At 41.1% G+C, this 17,286-nt stretch overlaps 2 protein-coding genes across 2 annotated transcripts; one reads left to right on the top strand and one right to left on the bottom strand.

Moving 5' to 3' along the window:
- Positions 1 to 1,449: 1,449 nt before the first annotated feature.
- Positions 1,450 to 5,339, bottom strand: efhb (EF-hand domain family, member B). Its single transcript, XM_070912616.1, has 13 exons — positions 5,244 to 5,339; positions 5,050 to 5,109; positions 4,700 to 4,843; positions 4,256 to 4,412; positions 4,022 to 4,132; positions 3,754 to 3,883; positions 3,555 to 3,635; positions 3,406 to 3,473; positions 3,128 to 3,282; positions 2,671 to 2,878; positions 2,148 to 2,369; positions 1,867 to 2,048; positions 1,450 to 1,596 (listed from the first exon to the last, which is right to left on the bottom strand). Exons 1-13 carry the CDS (start codon positions 5,310 to 5,312, stop codon positions 1,450 to 1,452), a joined length of 1,734 nt encoding a protein of 577 aa, XP_070768717.1. The 5' UTR covers positions 5,313 to 5,339.
- A 570-nt stretch (positions 5,340 to 5,909) lies between these two features.
- rab5ab (RAB5A, member RAS oncogene family, b) lies at positions 5,910 to 13,734 on the top strand. The gene is made up of 6 exons (XM_070911562.1): positions 5,910 to 6,048; positions 7,998 to 8,223; positions 9,211 to 9,362; positions 10,370 to 10,492; positions 10,765 to 10,858; positions 11,849 to 13,734. Exons 2-6 carry the CDS (start codon positions 8,058 to 8,060, stop codon positions 11,962 to 11,964), a joined length of 651 nt encoding a protein of 216 aa, XP_070767663.1. The 5' UTR covers positions 5,910 to 6,048; positions 7,998 to 8,057; the 3' UTR covers positions 11,965 to 13,734.
- Positions 13,735 to 17,286: the final 3,552 nt, after the last annotated feature.

Raw genomic sequence — 17,286 nt, 5'->3', positions numbered from 1 at the left:
GTAAAACAAAAGAGAGGTGACATGTTGACATGACAAAGGAACCGTTTCTGTACGTGAAATTCTATTTTTCATTTTCATAGAGAAATTGATTCTCCATAAACAGACATGTAATAGGGGAAAACATCTTTTGTTTGCTGACATGTTTATCTCTGAAGTTGTGTTGTTATTAATATCGTATCTTGTGTTGACTATTGAATACTTCGACTTGACAGCAAGACAAAGCCTTTAAAATGCCTTCGTGTATGTTGTGCAGGGAGATAAAATAAAACCCAAACTCCCTTACTTTTTATGCCATTCAGTGAATAACTTGTGCAGAAGATTCTTCATTGTGTCGAGACAGAGACAACTTTTTGATCTCAAAACCAAGAGCAGAACACGAATCAATCATAGTAAACATTACTTGCATGCTGATGTGCCCCCTGCTGGGGAAGAAAATACTAACCTGGTTGGTTTCAGAAGACAGTTTTGTTTTTTTTAACAAAGAAGAAAACCCACCCATGCACCTGACAGGTATGTCCTCTAGCAACGTGTATTTATTGCATTAATGGCTACTTCAAACACTGCATGTAATACTACATCAAGCAAGTTGCTTGTTCGGTTCTCCAGCATGTCATCACATGAAAGCAACTCGATGCTCTCTAAGAAATAAGTCCATATATTGAGAATTGTGTAGCAGCTACAGTATGTCTCTTCGCATAACCCTCTGATTGTTGGGTGCTCTGCCAGGAACTGCTAACTGGCTTCCAGCGAATTCATGAAATATCAGGAACAGCGACACTCCAAAAAACCGTAATCCAAAAAATAGGTCAAGAGGATCCTCAGATAAAGGCTTATATGATGAAACATAGTCTGGTGGTAAAAAATTGGTTCATTTTTGTCGCAGTTTTATGGAGAGTCCCCTTTCTGTATTCATTGTTTCAACAGATTCATAACAAAGATCACGATAAAATAAGTGTGAAATAAAAGGTGAGTCAGTTGAACAGAAACAAAGCAAAAAAAAAAAAGAGGATGTTGTATTTAGTATTTGGTTAGGTCACCTACCAGCTCAAATAGACTCCACTGGCCCCCCCCCCAAAACACGAAGATTTAACATGCGCGTGCCTCACATCCAAGAAAGCTGAATTACTGAACGTGTTCAGTTTTTGAAGTTACTGAGAAATTGTACATTATGGCTGTCATGGGACAACTGAGTAAGCACATCAGATGATTGTTCATTCCTACATGGCTTGAAAAAAAAAGTTATTGATTGATAATAATAATAATAATAATAATAATAATACTAATTGATATTTTTGGCTGCAGAAATCCATTCTTCTTCATTAAGTCAAAAAACACACTCCCATCAAACTAAAACATTTTGGAGCTACAAAGTTTTCATCCAAGATATTGTTTAGACAGAATGATTGACTGTGATGAGGAAACACTGTGCCGGTGAAAACATCTCGACTATTACATTGCTTTTATTTCCTTGAGTACATCACGGAAGACCTCGACACAAACCTCCCCGGCCGGATGCTTCATGGACGCCAGCTTCCAGGCCTCCTCGAACGTCTCCTCAGAAATATTCACACCCACATTCCTGAAGATCTCTGCAATCTGTGAAGAAAAGGATGAGCGCCTCAGTATCACTATTTGTCTTTTACTTGATCTAACTGCACTGATCCCAGCCTGCAGCAGCGGGAGGCTTATAATGACCAACCAGAAAAAAGGACTGGATGAATATGAAACAGGCAGGTGGTGGAAAAGATAGAGATAAGAAATAAAGGGCAATTCAACAAACAGAAAATAATTAAAGGTTGGGCAGAGAGGGACCACGGAGTATGGATTTTGTTTTGTTTTCAGTGATACTGCTGATCCTGTGCGTACCTCCTTCTTGGTGCGGGGACAGAAGAAGTGTTTCTCATGAACACCCTGAAGGGCATGAACTGACGGGTGCAGAAGATCTCCAGCCGTGGATGTGTCACCGTAGTTGTTAGTGTCGCTGACTCTCTTTATGCGTGGAGCAGGAAGATCGGAGCGCACAGACGGGATCCCAAAGGTGCGGCTGTCTACGAAAAGAGAGACTTCATGATGAGTAAGAATGTTTAGGAGATGGGAGTGAATGAAATAGAAATATGTTAAATTAGCGTTTATAAAACAACACTTACTTGATAGGACCGGAGCATCAGCCCCGATGAGAGAGGAGGTGGTCATGAAGTGGTCTGGGACTGCCTTGGGTCGCCTCAGGGTCCTGAGGGTCTTCAGGGAGCTGCCTGGCTCAACAGGCTCCAGGTCCTCAGGCTTGATCAAGGCCTGGGAGGCAGGAAGCTGTGCTGAATCTGACGAAGGCTTCCTCTCTATGTTGGCCGGAGCCGAGCTGATCTGACGCTCTGCAGGAGATTTGTTCCAGAAAATGAGCCTCCACTTGTAACCTCTGCATCACCCTGATAAATCTTAACGGAGCTGTCCTGACTTGAAAGCTTTTAAGTCTTTTGTTGCCATATGTTTGTGTTGTTGTACAAATACCACAAACATAAATCACCTAACTGCATTTATAATTCAGGACCTGAGACCTGAGCATGCATAAAAATGTGAATGTGAAGCCGAGCGGTTCTAGAAAAGCGTGCCCATTTTAAGGTTACCACAGCATCTTAGTAAATAACTTGAAACATTACAATAAATCTAACTGACCGTTTGTCATTATGTCTTGCTCTTGACTATTGATGGGCATCTTGTCCTTCCAGTTGAGGAAGTTAGCAAACTCCAGGAAGTTGATTAGTCCATCCTTGTCTGTGTCACAGTAGTCCATCAGGTCATCCAGAACCGGTCCGCTCACGCCCAGCTGGAACTGATGGCACACTGCCTGCAGGTCCTCTTTGTCAATCATTCCCTTGCCTTTCTAGTGATTTACGTAAACAGAAACACATGAAAAGACACTCTGATTTCTTTGATTATTCTTAACATGAAATAAAAATAAAAAAGAACGTGTTTGGGAAATGCTATGTCAACTTTGTACGCTGAATAAAATGTCACTGTCAATTTTTCAGGCTACTTTAACTGCCATGAGTTGAATAGTCACCAGATTGAAAGTATAAGTCAGCAACGTGGTGTCAAAGTATCACCCAGCCTGCAGTGAAGCCAGTCGTACCTTGTCATAATGTCTGAACGCCTGCAGCAGGGAGGAGAAGTTGTGGAAGTTGAGCTTCTTGAGGTGGTGTTGCACTGCGTTGACCAGGCTGCGCTGTCGGTCTCGACCTCTCACGTACTGTCCCGGCTCCATGGAGTGGATTATTTCTCCAACACCTGTGCAAGAAGCAGGCAAAAATGTCAAAACACATCACTGTGTGTATTTCTTTTCAGGACATGCCATATCTGCTGACACAAGTTCCAATATGTAACCCAGGAGAGATGTTTTATAAACTCTACCAAATTCATCCACCGGCAAGACGTTTCCAAAGGTGTGATCTGGTGGAAACTTCAAGGTATTTCCTCTCCTGAAAAGGTGGATTTAATTAAGTTAAACATAAGTTAGTAAAGTATCAGAATTGGTCAGAAGAAGTGTGACAGAAACTTACACATTGTTTGTTTTGCCAATTTGTGTTGCCATCTTTTCCCTGTTCCCAGATCTCTTCCAAACAGTCTTCGGATTGTAAAACCTACGGTAAAATAATATGAGTGCAATTATTTTCCCTGACAGTTAGACATACACTGAATAGATACCTATTTATAGATATTAAGAACAAAACATGTGTGCCCACTTATTTCAGCACTTACTTCTGTGTCTCCCCCAGCCAGCAGAGAGTTTTGCCAAGATCACGGCCATCATTGAAATGAGGCGTGAGGATCCCAAACCTGCCGTCTTTACCACGGTGACTCCAGTCGTACTTCCTATCAATCCGCTCACCTGGAGTAGAGCAAGGTGATTGTATTGTGATGAAAGGCAGACATCACATTTCAAATGATCAACAAAACTCAACAAATAAGTTGTTGGTAGGACCAATAAAGGCTTTTTGAATGACATGAATGTTTCCATTCTTCTTACCAACAAAATAGGAGTTGTGGCTACGAATGTAAGCCTCATGTCCCTCCTGAGCTTCCCTCTCCACCTCCTCTGCTGTTTTTGAAGGGTTAATAATCTCACGCACATCAAACTCTGGACAAAAAGGAGCGTGAGACATTTAAAATTTCAGTAAAACAATTCCTACTCTTTCTACCCTCTCTTTGGTAGATAAATATTTGCATCGTTGTTGTTGCATTGCTTTGACGATACACATACCTCTAAGTGTTTTCACACCATACGCGGGAAGTCCAACATGCTGATCATGTGACCTGCCCAACAGTGCTTTTTGTCTGGAGGTGTACACTGCCTCACTGAGCTCTTCTAACTTCTGTTGGAACAAGGTCTTTTGGGGAGGATTTATCAAGCTTCTGCCCTGTTAGAATCACGTAAAAATGAATGAACTTTCTTAAATTGAACCATTACCTAAACCAGAAATTACGCATTATGAGCTTTAAGTAATTAATTAGAAGCATCTTAAAATGCCAACAGGCAAAGACATTTTGGTCCTCAATTTAGGAAAGACAGAGAGCCATAAATCTCACCACCAAGCTGAGTATTAAATGGTTAATTGACAATAATCTAAAAATAGGTGAGACCAAAAACCTCCTTATTGCCCCTTTAACCCACAGGGACGTATCTGTGTTAATGTGTGGTGCTCACGGTGAGGGAAGACTTGGTGCTGATGCCATGAACCAGGGTGCTGGCAACATCTGGATCATTTGCCCTCCCTTGGTGCACTCTGATAGCTCCTGGTTCTGGTTGGATGCTGTTGCGGAATTTCCTCACGACAGGAGGGGTGGGGGGCTGAGAAGTAAAAATGTTGATATGGCATATCAGAGAGAAACATTTTCATAGCTGTCTTTAAAGTATATTCATACTTTCTGTTGTGCAAAAGCATCCAGAGATAACATTGATGTTGTATATAAATAGATAGATAAACACTCAGCACCCACATCCAGCTGTCAAAATGCTCTCTCTCTCTCACACACACACATAATAAATGGACTTACCCTTGTCTCTTCTTGAAAACAGACCTCAGCCCTGTCTCCTACAGGTATTACTTTCCCGGCCTAGTTTTAAAAGAAAAAATAACATACAGTATCCAGTGTACAGTGGACAGTTTAGCTGAAACGCTCCATATAGCTAGCTACATTAATAGGAGTAAGCTAATGCAACGTTAGCTAGCATCTTAAAGCTGACTTACCATGGATATGTTTGGACATCTATCTGTATATTTCAATCGGTAAGAGGTATTTCTGTCCGTCATATTCATCTTGAATCCACATGGAGAATTAACAGAGGCAACCCAGGTACATTTAGCCTTTATTTTTCAACACTCGTCTTCTCTACCTGGGAAAAGTTTTAAAAACAACTTCCTAGCCTCGCCTAATTCTTCTTCTGCGTAAACTGCACCTGTTTGAGTTGCGTTGCCTAGCAACATCAGACCGTTCAATTCAAAATACGGTTAGAGGGCATTTTTAAAATACTTTACATGTGAATATAATACAATGTAAGCTAATGGAAGTGTAAATGTAAATTGTATGACTGAGTTATGTAATTGATAGTTGTCAAACGCAAATATGACGAATAATCCTTTGCATTTCTTTATATCTATATATAACGACTGCTTTTTTTTTTTTTTAAACCCAGAAGTAACGTTACGACAAATTCATTCTTTCGGCCTAGTCTCCAGTTGAAAGTCTTGTATGTTATTGCTGTATCTTGTAGTTATTTTTTTGGAAAGCCACATACCAGTAAATTGGGAATAAATCCTAACATATGATTGGTCCGTCGCACTACTACGTAGGCGGATTGTCAATTCCAGTCATACGATCTGTCATCATCGTTCGTACAATGCGAAAAGGGAAGTTGAAAGAAGTGGGAGAGGGACATCGCGGAGCTTTATGAAATCTAACGTTTCAGTAGCTGACTGGGTACTCGACACACTGTGAAGTGCCACAAATATTGTCTTGGATACACCATTCACATTAACTAGCTTCCTCTATTTGGTAGGTGAGTAGCTAATATTAGTGTTAGCTAGCTAGCTAATGGCTATCCGGGGGGCTCCTCCCGATACGGCCACAGCTAAACAACGTTCGCTGACTGTGCTAGCCTGCCCAGTGTCTATTATCTGGCTAGCTAACGTTAGCTAGCCGATACTGGAAGGGCCAAGCTAATTAGCATAGTAAGTTAACGTTGAGCGGCTGGTGATTCGGGATCACTCGTCATGTTTAGACCATTAACACGTTACCGTTGACCCACGTTTGACATAACAAAGATCTGCGACTTTATTTAGTCCACTGGTAGATAGGGCAGTTAACTAAATGAACGTCATGCAGCTAAGGTTAGCTAGCTGTCACTAGCTGTACACACCCAAAACTGCATCATCTGTGTTTTGGCATTCTCAAACGTAAACGCTATATAAATGTCAGATCCAATGTGCATATGCTTGGTGTGTACAATACTACCCAGATTGAAACTAACGTCACACAGGTTAAATTATGCTTTCTTAAAGGCAGAGATTGGTTTTAGGCTGAACATTTTGAACTTACTAGTTAGCTATGTTGCTAACGCTAGCAGTCATTACTTTGCTAATTCGAGCCAGTCAACAACAACATGGTTATTTGTGGTTGAACTGTGTGTCGTAACGCGATTTCGACGAAGTTTACAGTAATTGTTTTTGGACTGGTGCTCTGTGTTTAGTTGGTTGGTGGCAATGAGAAATGTCTAAGCTACAGAGAGAATCTGTTGTGTGGTTGGTATGTTGATGTTGTTATTCACCTTAAATCTACAGACAGACACACTGGCAGATAGAAAACTGTCTGTAACTTAACCTTGAAACATTTTCCCACATATGTGCCCAGACCCGTGTCACACTGACAATCTGCCTGCATAACTTAAAGCTACAAGCAGGAGGTTTGTTGTCACAGCTACACCAGTTGGTCAACTTTCTGTCATTTCTAGACGCTACAGGTAAATTGGTACAGGTGAGAAACTTTGGCAACTTTGAAAGCAGAAGTTCACAGTTGTGTGACACCGGTTGCCAAAATGTTGGGGTTACTGTCAGATGTAAAATTGACACTCACTACAGTATCTACCAAACACAGTATGTTTTTGCCGTACCTGTTATTTGCTGAGTGAGATATGGCAAGCAACCAACTATTGTTTGGAGAGGAAAGAAAGTGTGGCTGGTAATGTGAAACTCTTGTTGACTTGGTGTGTAATGAACTACAGTAACGTTCCCCTTAATGGTCATTGTATCATCTGTGACACGTTGGCCTCAGGGTTTGGACTGTTTGTTTTAAAGGAAATATTGTTAGAACAACAGCACAAAACTGTAACATTGATATTCCTGAATATTTACCCCATTCGACAAACAATGAGTGGCATCTGTGCATAAACATTTTAGTTTCTAACAGACAACTTAGTTTAACTTTTTAGTCCATGATTTCTGAAAGCATGTGCTTCAATAGTATAAATAGTCCTTTTTGTCAGAAAATCTTACATAAAGCATGGTATAATATATTTTGAATTCTGGATTATACCAAGAATGGTCTTGATTTAACAGTGCACAGTAGGTCATTAATGAGCTGTACACCTGGACAAGACTTTTCTACTTTGTAATAAACATATAGAGTTAAGCAGCAGCATTCCTCTATTAAGGACTGTGCACTTGTTTTCACATAAAACCCAATTGTTAAAATAGGGTTTGCTTGTATGTTTTTATGAATGCTACCAAAAAGCCTCAGCTAAATAATTCAAGAAAATCATCAGTCAGTGCTTTGCTGATCGTAGTCATGATTTGTAGTTGCAGACAATAAAATGTGAAAATAAATGCTTGACTTTCAAATGAACACAACAACATCCTTTTTAACCGAAATTATCTCCTGATTTTTGAATAGTTCAGATTTTTTATTTGACAGTGACACTCAGCTTTCTTTTCTCTCCCCTGCTTTAGGTATTTTCTGCATTTTTTACAGCACGTCAGCGTCCAGAGGAAGAGACCGGACAGTGTGACATGGCAAGTAGAGGCGGAGCTACGCGACCCAATGGGCCAAATGCAGGCAACAAGATCTGCCAGTTCAAACTTGTGCTTTTAGGAGAGTCAGCTGTGGGGAAGTCAAGTCTCGTACTTCGTTTCGTCAAGGGACAGTTTCACGAATTCCAAGAGAGCACAATCGGAGGTATGTATTTTCATGAGGCCTCTCTGAACAGCCCTGCAAACGTGCATGCAAGGGTTGATATTACTGACTTACTTTTATTTACCTTCTTGTCACGGAGAGACTTGCAATGAATCTCTCATCGGAATAAGCATTGAATATCTAGATGATCATCGTAAGGATACAAACATACAAGAGTCGTAGTTGCCGATTAGTAAATAGATTACAATGACAATAAAATCAACATTTGTGTTGTCAGAATATAGGAAATATTACTAAGAGCAGAGGAAATTGGTAGAAAAGTTGTTTAACATGCTAAAAATTAAAGATGAGTTTTCAGTTTACATTGAAGATGAAATGAAAGATGGAATTGTGAGTGAAAATGGCCGATCAAAGCCGAGAACTTCCTGGTATGTCCAGCAGCTTACGTGAGGTTAAAGCAGTCTGTTATCATCTACATAAGCTTACACCTATTGCCCTTTGGCAGACAACACTGAATATCGCTTGGTTGAATCAAATTCCATTGCATCTCTATATTCAGACTCACCTTAGGCCGAATAAAAACACCTGGAGACTAAATTCAAGACAGCACAGATCACAAAAAGTAGAAACGCTCACGCTGGATGATTAGGCACAAACATGACAAAGGTACAGTTAAACAAAGTGTCAAAAGGTTTGAAGGTCGCCGGTACGATCCCCAGAACGACAAAAGAGAAGCTGTAAAAAGAGCATTGCTGTCAGTGAAGCATCTCTAAGTAAATAAAGGTAAAAAAAAATGTTTGAGTGATTCCCACCCTTCTTAATGCTTCAGCAGCCCATCTAGATTTTGGATGTTGAGTTTGATATCACTAAGGCCCAAATGTGGAAATGTGGACTGAGTCGACCAGATAATCCTCCCGTGTGTGTCTCCAACATTCGTCTTAGATTATTACCTTCACAATAACCCATTTTGTGTAGCTCAGTAGCTACAGGCCCATTTGTCATTGGTTCCTTTGCTTTGTACCCCTGCAGCTGCCTTCCTGACTCAGACGGTATGTTTGGACGACACAACAGTCAAGTTTGAAATTTGGGACACAGCTGGTCAGGAGCGCTACCACAGTCTGGCCCCCATGTACTACAGAGGCGCCCAGGCAGCCATTGTTGTGTATGATATAACAAATGAGGTGAGTCAGGTGCCAGGTTTTCTGTCATGTGGTTGCTGTTGCCAACGCTGCTTTCACTAACCATAGTGGAACAACATTGTTGTCAGTGATGAGGAGATAATGGGGGTTTCCGTATTACATTTTCTTGGTAGCAGTCAAGCCAAAAAAAGAACTTTATTTTGGTATCTTGACAAATTAAGAGATGAGTCATCATCACTCAACCACACGGTGTTTTGTAGACAGTTTATATAGACTTAATACATCCGTGAGTCACTTGACCTCAAAAACATCACACATCACATCATATATTAAATGCGCTGATTACAAAGAGAAGATATTGGACTTTGTGTGAACCTCCACATAGTCTATATATTAAACAGTAAGTGTCCACCTTTCACTGTCTTTTAGATTTTGAAATGTTGATTGCATTTGAAAACAGCCATAATATAAAATAAAAACAGCTCCCATCAAGACAGCAGCTGATTTAGTACATTGTATATGTAAATTATACCTGAAAGATAGACCGTGACTGCTTGTTTCTGCAAAAAGTTTATCTACCCCCTCATCCTATCTTTTGTCAACATTACTATCGGCTACACGCCCCTCAGTGACGAAGCCATCAGTAATTTACGTTAATCTGAACTTTTATAAAAAAGTAAAGCACAGAAAGGTATGAAGTACCTTCTGACACTTCTACTCAACCTGCTAAAATAATTTTTATTACAGTAGATTTTAAAGACAAGGTCATGGACAAAGAGTCCTCTCTCTTCAGAACTCAAACAACAGACATGTATCCCAGTATGGCAGTATAGCATACTTTACAAAATGCAGCTTTTTACCATACCTGAGTTTAGGACATTATAATTTGTCTCATTCTTCTCTCTATTCTGGGTCTTGATCAGAAGATTGGTAAATGCCTAGCCAGGCATCATAGCTGGCTCCTGTTGTCCTCATCTTTCCATCACATGGATCTTATTGTTATTTTCACTAACTGAGTCACCCCCACCCCTCCCTGTTGTGTTTGCCAGGAGTCATTTGTACGGGCGAAGAACTGGGTTAAAGAGCTTCAGAGACAAGCCAGTCCAAATATTGTAATAGCTCTGGCTGGGAACAAGGCTGATCTCGCAAACAAGAGAGCACTGGACTTCCAGGTTTGTGTTCCTTAAATCCTTATTAATGTAAACCGAACAAGAAATTACTAATAAATTGGAGGTTGTGTTATTGTCTGTTGAAGCTAACAAAAAACATTCACAGACTGATTATTATTCATGACACTTGTTGACAGAATAACACAATCTGTCCGTTGGATACTTGGGACACACCTGCTTTGCTTCCCCCACATTAATTTTTTTGTCCATGCAGACCTGAAGTTGTGAAAGTGATTTTAACCAATGATTTCCTGATGTTGGTTTCACTCCCATAGGATGCGCAGTCATACGCAGATGATAACAGCTTGCTTTTTATGGAAACATCAGCAAAGACCTCTATGAACGTGAATGAGATATTCATGGCCATTGGTAAGTATCTCTTATATCTCAAACTTCCTATTCTTATCTATATGAAGAAGTATCATCGTATGAAATACATCTAAGCAGAACTATTTATCAGCTGCCGCACTGTTGGTGCCCTGATACAACCATCTCCTGACCGACTGTCCAGATGTCCTTTGAACAACAGTAAAAGACTGTGGTTGTGTTAGTAGCATCCAATTGGAGTTTTACAGATAAATGGAAGTGGATATACAATATTTACTATTTAGCCGGTGTTGGTCCATGATGTGTTGAAATTAAATGTTGCAGCCCATAATGTTCTCATAGGTGTTGTGGCCCAAGTTCACCACTCTCTTTTGGTAACCTCCTGGTGGTTGTAGCCGGGCGTTTAGTTGTCTAAAGGACACTGAGACCTTTGAAAACAGGTTTTCTACCATAAAGCAATCACATAGATTTCTTGCAAAATAAGGCCTGACATCTCACAATTTAAATGCAGTTTGAGGTGTAGAAACGATGTTGCCAGTAGACAAACTGTCTACTAGAGAGTGCTGACAAATTACATTTTCAATTGTAAAATGTCTTGTTCGTTCCCTACACTCCCACACTCCACCCACACTCCACCCACACTCCACCCACACTCCACCCACACAGGTGTTTTCACTTATGTTACTTGGCCTGTTAATTAGGCCTCCTCTCAAGCAGACTGTGCTTGATTGTCGGCTCCATCACTCTCCTGTGAGGGCGGGGCAAAGTGCCTGTGTGGGCATGCAGGGCCTCAAAGGGGAAATGGTTGTTTATGTTATGTGTTTATCTGAAAAACTAAAAACTAAATTCTTTCATAATGAACACTGCAGACTGGCACCAGGATCAGCTGCAAGTGTAAAGTGACTGTACATGTAATTTACTAACTCAAACTGTTAAGCTACTCTTAAGAGTACATTTTGGTGTCATCATAGGTGGGGTTATCTGATTAGTTATGTTGATGTCATCACTCACCTTGTTGCTACGTCATTGCAGCAAAGAAGCTTCCCAAGAATGAGCCTCAAGCCGCTGGAGCCAGCAGCGGGCGGAACCGGGGAGTGGACCTGACAGAGTCGGCTCAGCCCACCAGCCGTCCCTGCTGCAGTAACTAACCCGGCTCCTCCTGCTCGTCCTCCCCACACACATACCCCCCCCCCCCATCTGGACATCGGGCTCCGTGGCTTCCTGGCGTCAGACCGTCAACCTCACTCCCCTGGAATAGCTAAAAGACTCTGTATAGCTGCATTTCTAATACCTTTTTTTGTTGATGTTCTTTCTTTTCTTTTTTTTTTTTTTTTCTTTTTTTTTAAAACTTTTTTTAAGAAGTGTATATCAGTATAATGGATGCATGTATCACTACAACGCCTAAAAAACACATTTGTATCTCTTATTCAGTTCAGACTAACCCCATTTAAGAAAGATGAGCGAGCGAGAAACCTGTGAATGTGTGATTGTGTCGTGTGTGAATTTTCCAAGTGTGATTTGCTGATGAGAAGGTGTAGCCTCATTTGTCACTTCACAGGGTCGACTGGATGCAAGTGATGTTGCCTGGAATACTCTCTACGTGCGGGTTAAGTTACGCTCACAATCAGAAGAAAAACCAAATTGTTCCCATCTTGAGACGCCTGGCTTCTCAGACTGTCTGTTGTGAGGCATCAATGTGTTGAGACAGTGCCAGGAAAGGACTGTTACTGCTAACCAAGAATCCCTCCCTCCTCACATCTGTTACACAAGAAGACACCTTCATCCAAGGCTCCTAATGGAAAGTGCGGAAAATATATTTGGTACTGTCCAGCTTTTGGAAAAAGTTGGAAAATACACAAAAAAGTCTTGAGAAGTATAGAAGAAGAAAAAAAAAACCTGAAAACACATCTGGCTTCCCATTATGCGCAACCTTCTGTAGAGCAACACGGGCTTGTCACGTTACCGTACATCATATTGAACAACAAAGTCTTCGTGGAGTTGTGGAAAGTGTGGGAACATCAGGAACCAACACCTTCAGGCCAACGTGAAGCCGGTATGACGGGATTTTTAAATTCGGCTTTGCTATTTGACAAATTCATCAAGTCAATCACAGAAGTCCCGTGTTAAGAAAATCAGCACGCGACTTGAAGACTGTTGAACATCCTGCTTTGTGAGTTGCAAAGACTTGAACGTACGACTCGTTCTATGTTAAACTCTTGTCTTTGTTAATCAGCTCTGTTTCTGTTCAGGCCAGTAGGCAACCTGCATCAATTTGGGTGATCTCAATCAAAGGGGGGGGGGGGGGTTGTTTTTAGAATAGAGTTCAAACAGCACACAAACAGAAAATTGGACTACTAGCCATTGTCGCAAGTCTGTGGAAAAAAAAATATACTCTAATGTTGTTATAGGGTGCAATGTTGCAATGTTGTCTTCTTCCTCCTTTAGTACAGCTTGCAGAGCTCGTGAGCTCACCAGGAAATTCTCTAGAGATTCTGAACAATTGTACAGTTCAACATAGGTCTGCTTATTTTCATTTTCTTTTTCATTTTCATCCTAGACCTTGTCACAAACTGGTCAAATGTTAAGCAGTGGTGGTCTTTTTAGGTATATGTAGTGTTATTAACAGAATCCCTCTCTGGTGTCTTGTTACTTTTCTCAGCAATGGTCCATGGTCATGTTTGAAAGGAACTTTTATTGCATTGCACAGTGTTGATCATGTTTTAATTAATGCCCTTCGATTTTATATGACGGACTGTATTGGACTTGCTAACCTACAGCTATAAGCAGGTAGCATAATTAACCTTACCGGTGGTCTCTCTTCCAGCTCAATGAATTTTAATGACGTAAAACAGCATTACTAGTGATGGGCTGATCAGTTTTGAGTGTCTGAATACAACTTAATAAATTCAATAAAGAGGTCTCTTGTATGCCTTTTTGCTCTGAATGTGTCAGTGGCATCACATTTAAGTGAAGTTTCAAAATAATATGACAGCACATTCTGCTTTTATTGAAACCAAATGTCATGTTACTCATTGAAAGTCCAAACCTTGACCACAAGTAAGATGTTTTTCTTTTAATCCAAAACAACAACTATCACACAAAATCCAAAATCTGTACAGACCTGAGCTTTAAGGCTCTCGCTCCTCGGGATTGTTCGTGAGGGTATCTAACTGGAGCTGCAATTAGAAGAATGAGAGAAAATGAACAGTTTCATCTCACAAAGTCATCAAGCAACAAGACTAAGAGTCCACAGCCGTGCTGACGGATCTGTGAGGCTGTATTTAAGCTCTCAGCTAAATGCTAACATGCTGGTGTTTAGCAGGTAATTTTACCACTAACTTGCTAACATTTGCTAATTAGCACTAAACACTAAAAGTTCAGCTGAGGCGGATGGGAATGTCATTAGTTTTGCCGGTTTTTGTCATAAATAAATGACAGTTTTGACCTGATGAAGGTGCTAAATGAAAAGTTAAGGGAACACGACTGTTTGTACCGAAATTCATCGCAATTCATCCAATAGTCGAGATATTTCACTCAAAACCACAAAGTCGGGATCACCAAAACCAGCAGGCATCATCTTCCGTATTCCAGATGTTACTCTGTTTCATATCAGTGTACATTTAGTATTGCAGTTAGGTGATTTACAGAAGATAAGAGTGGTCAAAGTAAATGCAGACGATATCCTGACCAAGCTCCAAAAATAATGGATCCTAAAGTTCCCATAATGCAACTTGATAGCATCTTTACAGTAGACCCTTCTTGCTTGGTAAACACCCACATCTTTCAAACTCTTCACCCCCGGTCCCTAATACAGACTTTCTATTAAAAATGTGTGTCTGCGAGCCCAAGCCCAGATAACCCTGATGACTATATTTTCAGACTTGACAAAGACGACATTGTGCAACTGTTTTTACAGGTGGAGTTGAAGCTCTCTCTGTGGTGATTAAAGTCCATGTGTTTGTTAACTAACCGATAATGATAAATAACCGTTAGCTCTACTTCTAACTACATTTTCCACTGTCTTGGTTGAGCTCTGTTGACAGCTCCAGGCCCCATGTTGCTCTTATATTTCCAGCGTCTGCCTCCTCTCTCAGCTCTTGGCTGTCTTCCATCCCGACACCTCGCACACTCATCCCACCCTCCAAGTCCTCACCAGATGAGTCCTCTGAACTCTCGACCAGCCTGATCGCATGTTTGGCCGAGACTCAAATCTCTGAGCAGAAATGACCCCCTGCTCCTGTCAATTACCGTCCTCACAACCTCATGCAGCCTGTTTCATGCAGCGCCGCCCGCACACGGCTCGAGGATGGAGATAGAAAGAGGAGTCGTGAGGCTGTACAGCGCAGGGATCAATAACCAATTAAACTCATGGTCAAGGCCTCTGGTAGCCTTGACGAGGTCCCTGAGGTTCACCAAAATTATTAAGCATTTTCTGATCACTAGTGGTATCTAGTCATGGAGGTTTGACCAGGTTTTGAGATTTTTGCCATCACTATAATAGAGAGGGAGCTTTTATGTTTGGTGCTCACAGCACTGATCCATTATTACTCTGGACGATCCACAGTTCTCAGAGGGACCTTCTCTTCAGGAGGAAAGGTCCCTGAAAACCGTTCACATTGATGTCTGTGGATGTTTACGTGACAAGTCATTACATCTTCATCCTGTGAGCACCACGAAGAGAACGTCATTCACCTTCATTGAAATGTTGTGGCAACATAAATCATGACCTGGAAAAATAAACCCAAAACTTCTGGAGCTTTTAATCATATCGCGTCTTCATCAGCAGACGGAAAGTGCCCCAAAATGCTAAGAAAAAATGCAGTATGATTCCAGGTCAACCATGCAAACTCCTTCTGCTGATGATGTTGCTGATCACCTTTCCTCCTGATCAAAATCCACAGAACAGCCACTAAATGGACCTTGTGGTGAGACTGTTTTCTCAGCTGCTGTTTCCAAGAGCACAACCACAACAAAACTGTCTGTTTGGATAAATACCACTGGAGAAGTTATTATTCATTCACTTTCTATTCGTTCAGCTACTTCAGTGTACACGTCCAACACATATGTGTTAATGTGTAATTCGGGTGAACTGATGGAGCCCCCCATTTAGAAATAATGTCAGTATTTCTTAAATGTTGCAGGTTACTATTGGATCTTATTGCATTATGAAAATGCTTTAGTACAGTTGATTGTATGGAAAGATGACTTTGATACCAAATAGGTTTTTGTTTTAATTCTCCAGACAAATCAATAGGATGATGATTAGAATGGCAAATAAATGTGTTTAATGCCATTTGCAGCATTTTCTTTCTACATTGTATAAGTTACGGGGTACTCTTCTCTCCCACCATGTGCCCCTTTTGTCATGTTGAGAACCACCATTAACCGCAGAGAGGCACAAGGCAACTTTTCAGGAGGCATTTTGCTTCCGTCACAGCGGAGCTCGGTGTTGCCAGAGAAGCTTAAAACAAATGTTGGACTCTATGAGTCACGATGCCGCATGCTGCTTTCCTGGGAGAGCTGCCCATCTACTTTGTCCAGAAAGTTCAATCTCAACCCTTTGATGAAAAGTTCAAACATAAAATGAATACGGACCACAGTTTGTGATTACAATCTTTCCGCTGAGAGATTCTAACCCCTGATCTTTCCCACTGTCAATAAGGCAGACCACATCACTGTGCAGCCTCTCAGACTGATCCTGGAAATGTAATTTCTGCCCAGCTAAAGAATGTGGTTCATCCTATGGAAGGCAGCATCAGAAGCGTCTCCCACTATGGCTGAATTATCATGGAGAAGTTGTTGAGTATCTGTCCCCCTGCCTTGGAAAGAGCCTGTTAAAGTGGGACAGAAAGTATCCCTGGTGTTTTCAAGTTTCAGGGAGGTTTGAAAAGTTGGTCCAGAACTAAAAGCAGCAGTTTTCTGGATGCCATCATGTCTTTTGTCTATTTCAAGTTCTTACAGCAGCTATAATGAATTACTTTAACAATGGATTACAGGACTACGTGTGATTCTTATCCGCTGACTCTTCATCAGTTCCCCTCAGCTCTACTGAGCTTTGAGATGCCTTTTAGATCACTGACTTGGTTTTACCACCCACTACTTGACTGTTGTGGTTCACTCTCACCGCAGCGGTAACTCACCTGTACTCTACCTGGTGAACATAGTGGAGCATTTAGCAACTAACCAAACCAGGATGGTGGAGATCAAAACAGAGCTAAAAGAGAAGGAATACTGGACTTCTGTTTGCCAGGTGGCCAGAAGCACGACTCCAAATGTTGCTCCGTACCTGCTGCATATCTAAATAGGGAAGTGTTTGCTATATAAACTTTAAATGTGTTATTACTGTATGTTAGTGTTGTCTGCCATGCAGCAAAGTTAGATCGTCTCCGTCCTTTCCTTTCTGTAGGGGTGTCAGTTGTCAATCTTTTTTTTTTTATAGCTGTTCCCAACGGTCACACTCAGAAGTGGGA

This window comes from Enoplosus armatus, chromosome 9 (genome assembly GCF_043641665.1).
Source record: "Enoplosus armatus isolate fEnoArm2 chromosome 9, fEnoArm2.hap1, whole genome shotgun sequence".
Classification (NCBI taxonomy): Eukaryota; Metazoa; Chordata; class Actinopteri; order Centrarchiformes; family Enoplosidae; genus Enoplosus; species Enoplosus armatus.
The sequence above is the reverse complement of the archived record's forward strand: the minus strand, read 5'-3'. Positions and strand labels throughout refer to the sequence as shown.

Bases quoted from the DNA above. Each gene is read 5' to 3' on its own strand.
- rab5ab (XM_070911562.1), top strand. From the start codon at position 8,058: ATGGCAAGTAGAGGCGGAGCTACGCGACCCAATGGGCCAAATGCAGGC. The intron at 8,224-9,210 runs GTATGTATTTTC...GTACCCCTGCAG, and splicing joins CCAAGAGAGCACAATCGGAG to CTGCCTTCCTGACTCAGACG. The intron at 10,859-11,848 runs GTAAGTATCTCT...ACGTCATTGCAG, and splicing joins TGAGATATTCATGGCCATTG to CAAAGAAGCTTCCCAAGAAT.
- efhb (XM_070912616.1), bottom strand. From the start codon at position 5,312: ATGAATATGACGGACAGAAATACCTCTTACCGATTGAAATATACAGAT. The intron at 4,844-5,049 runs GTAAGTCCATTT...TTTACTTCTCAG, and splicing joins GTTTTCAAGAAGAGACAAGG to CCCCCCACCCCTCCTGTCGT. The intron at 1,597-1,866 runs GTACGCACAGGA...TTTTCTTCACAG, and splicing joins GTCCCCGCACCAAGAAGGAG to ATTGCAGAGATCTTCAGGAA.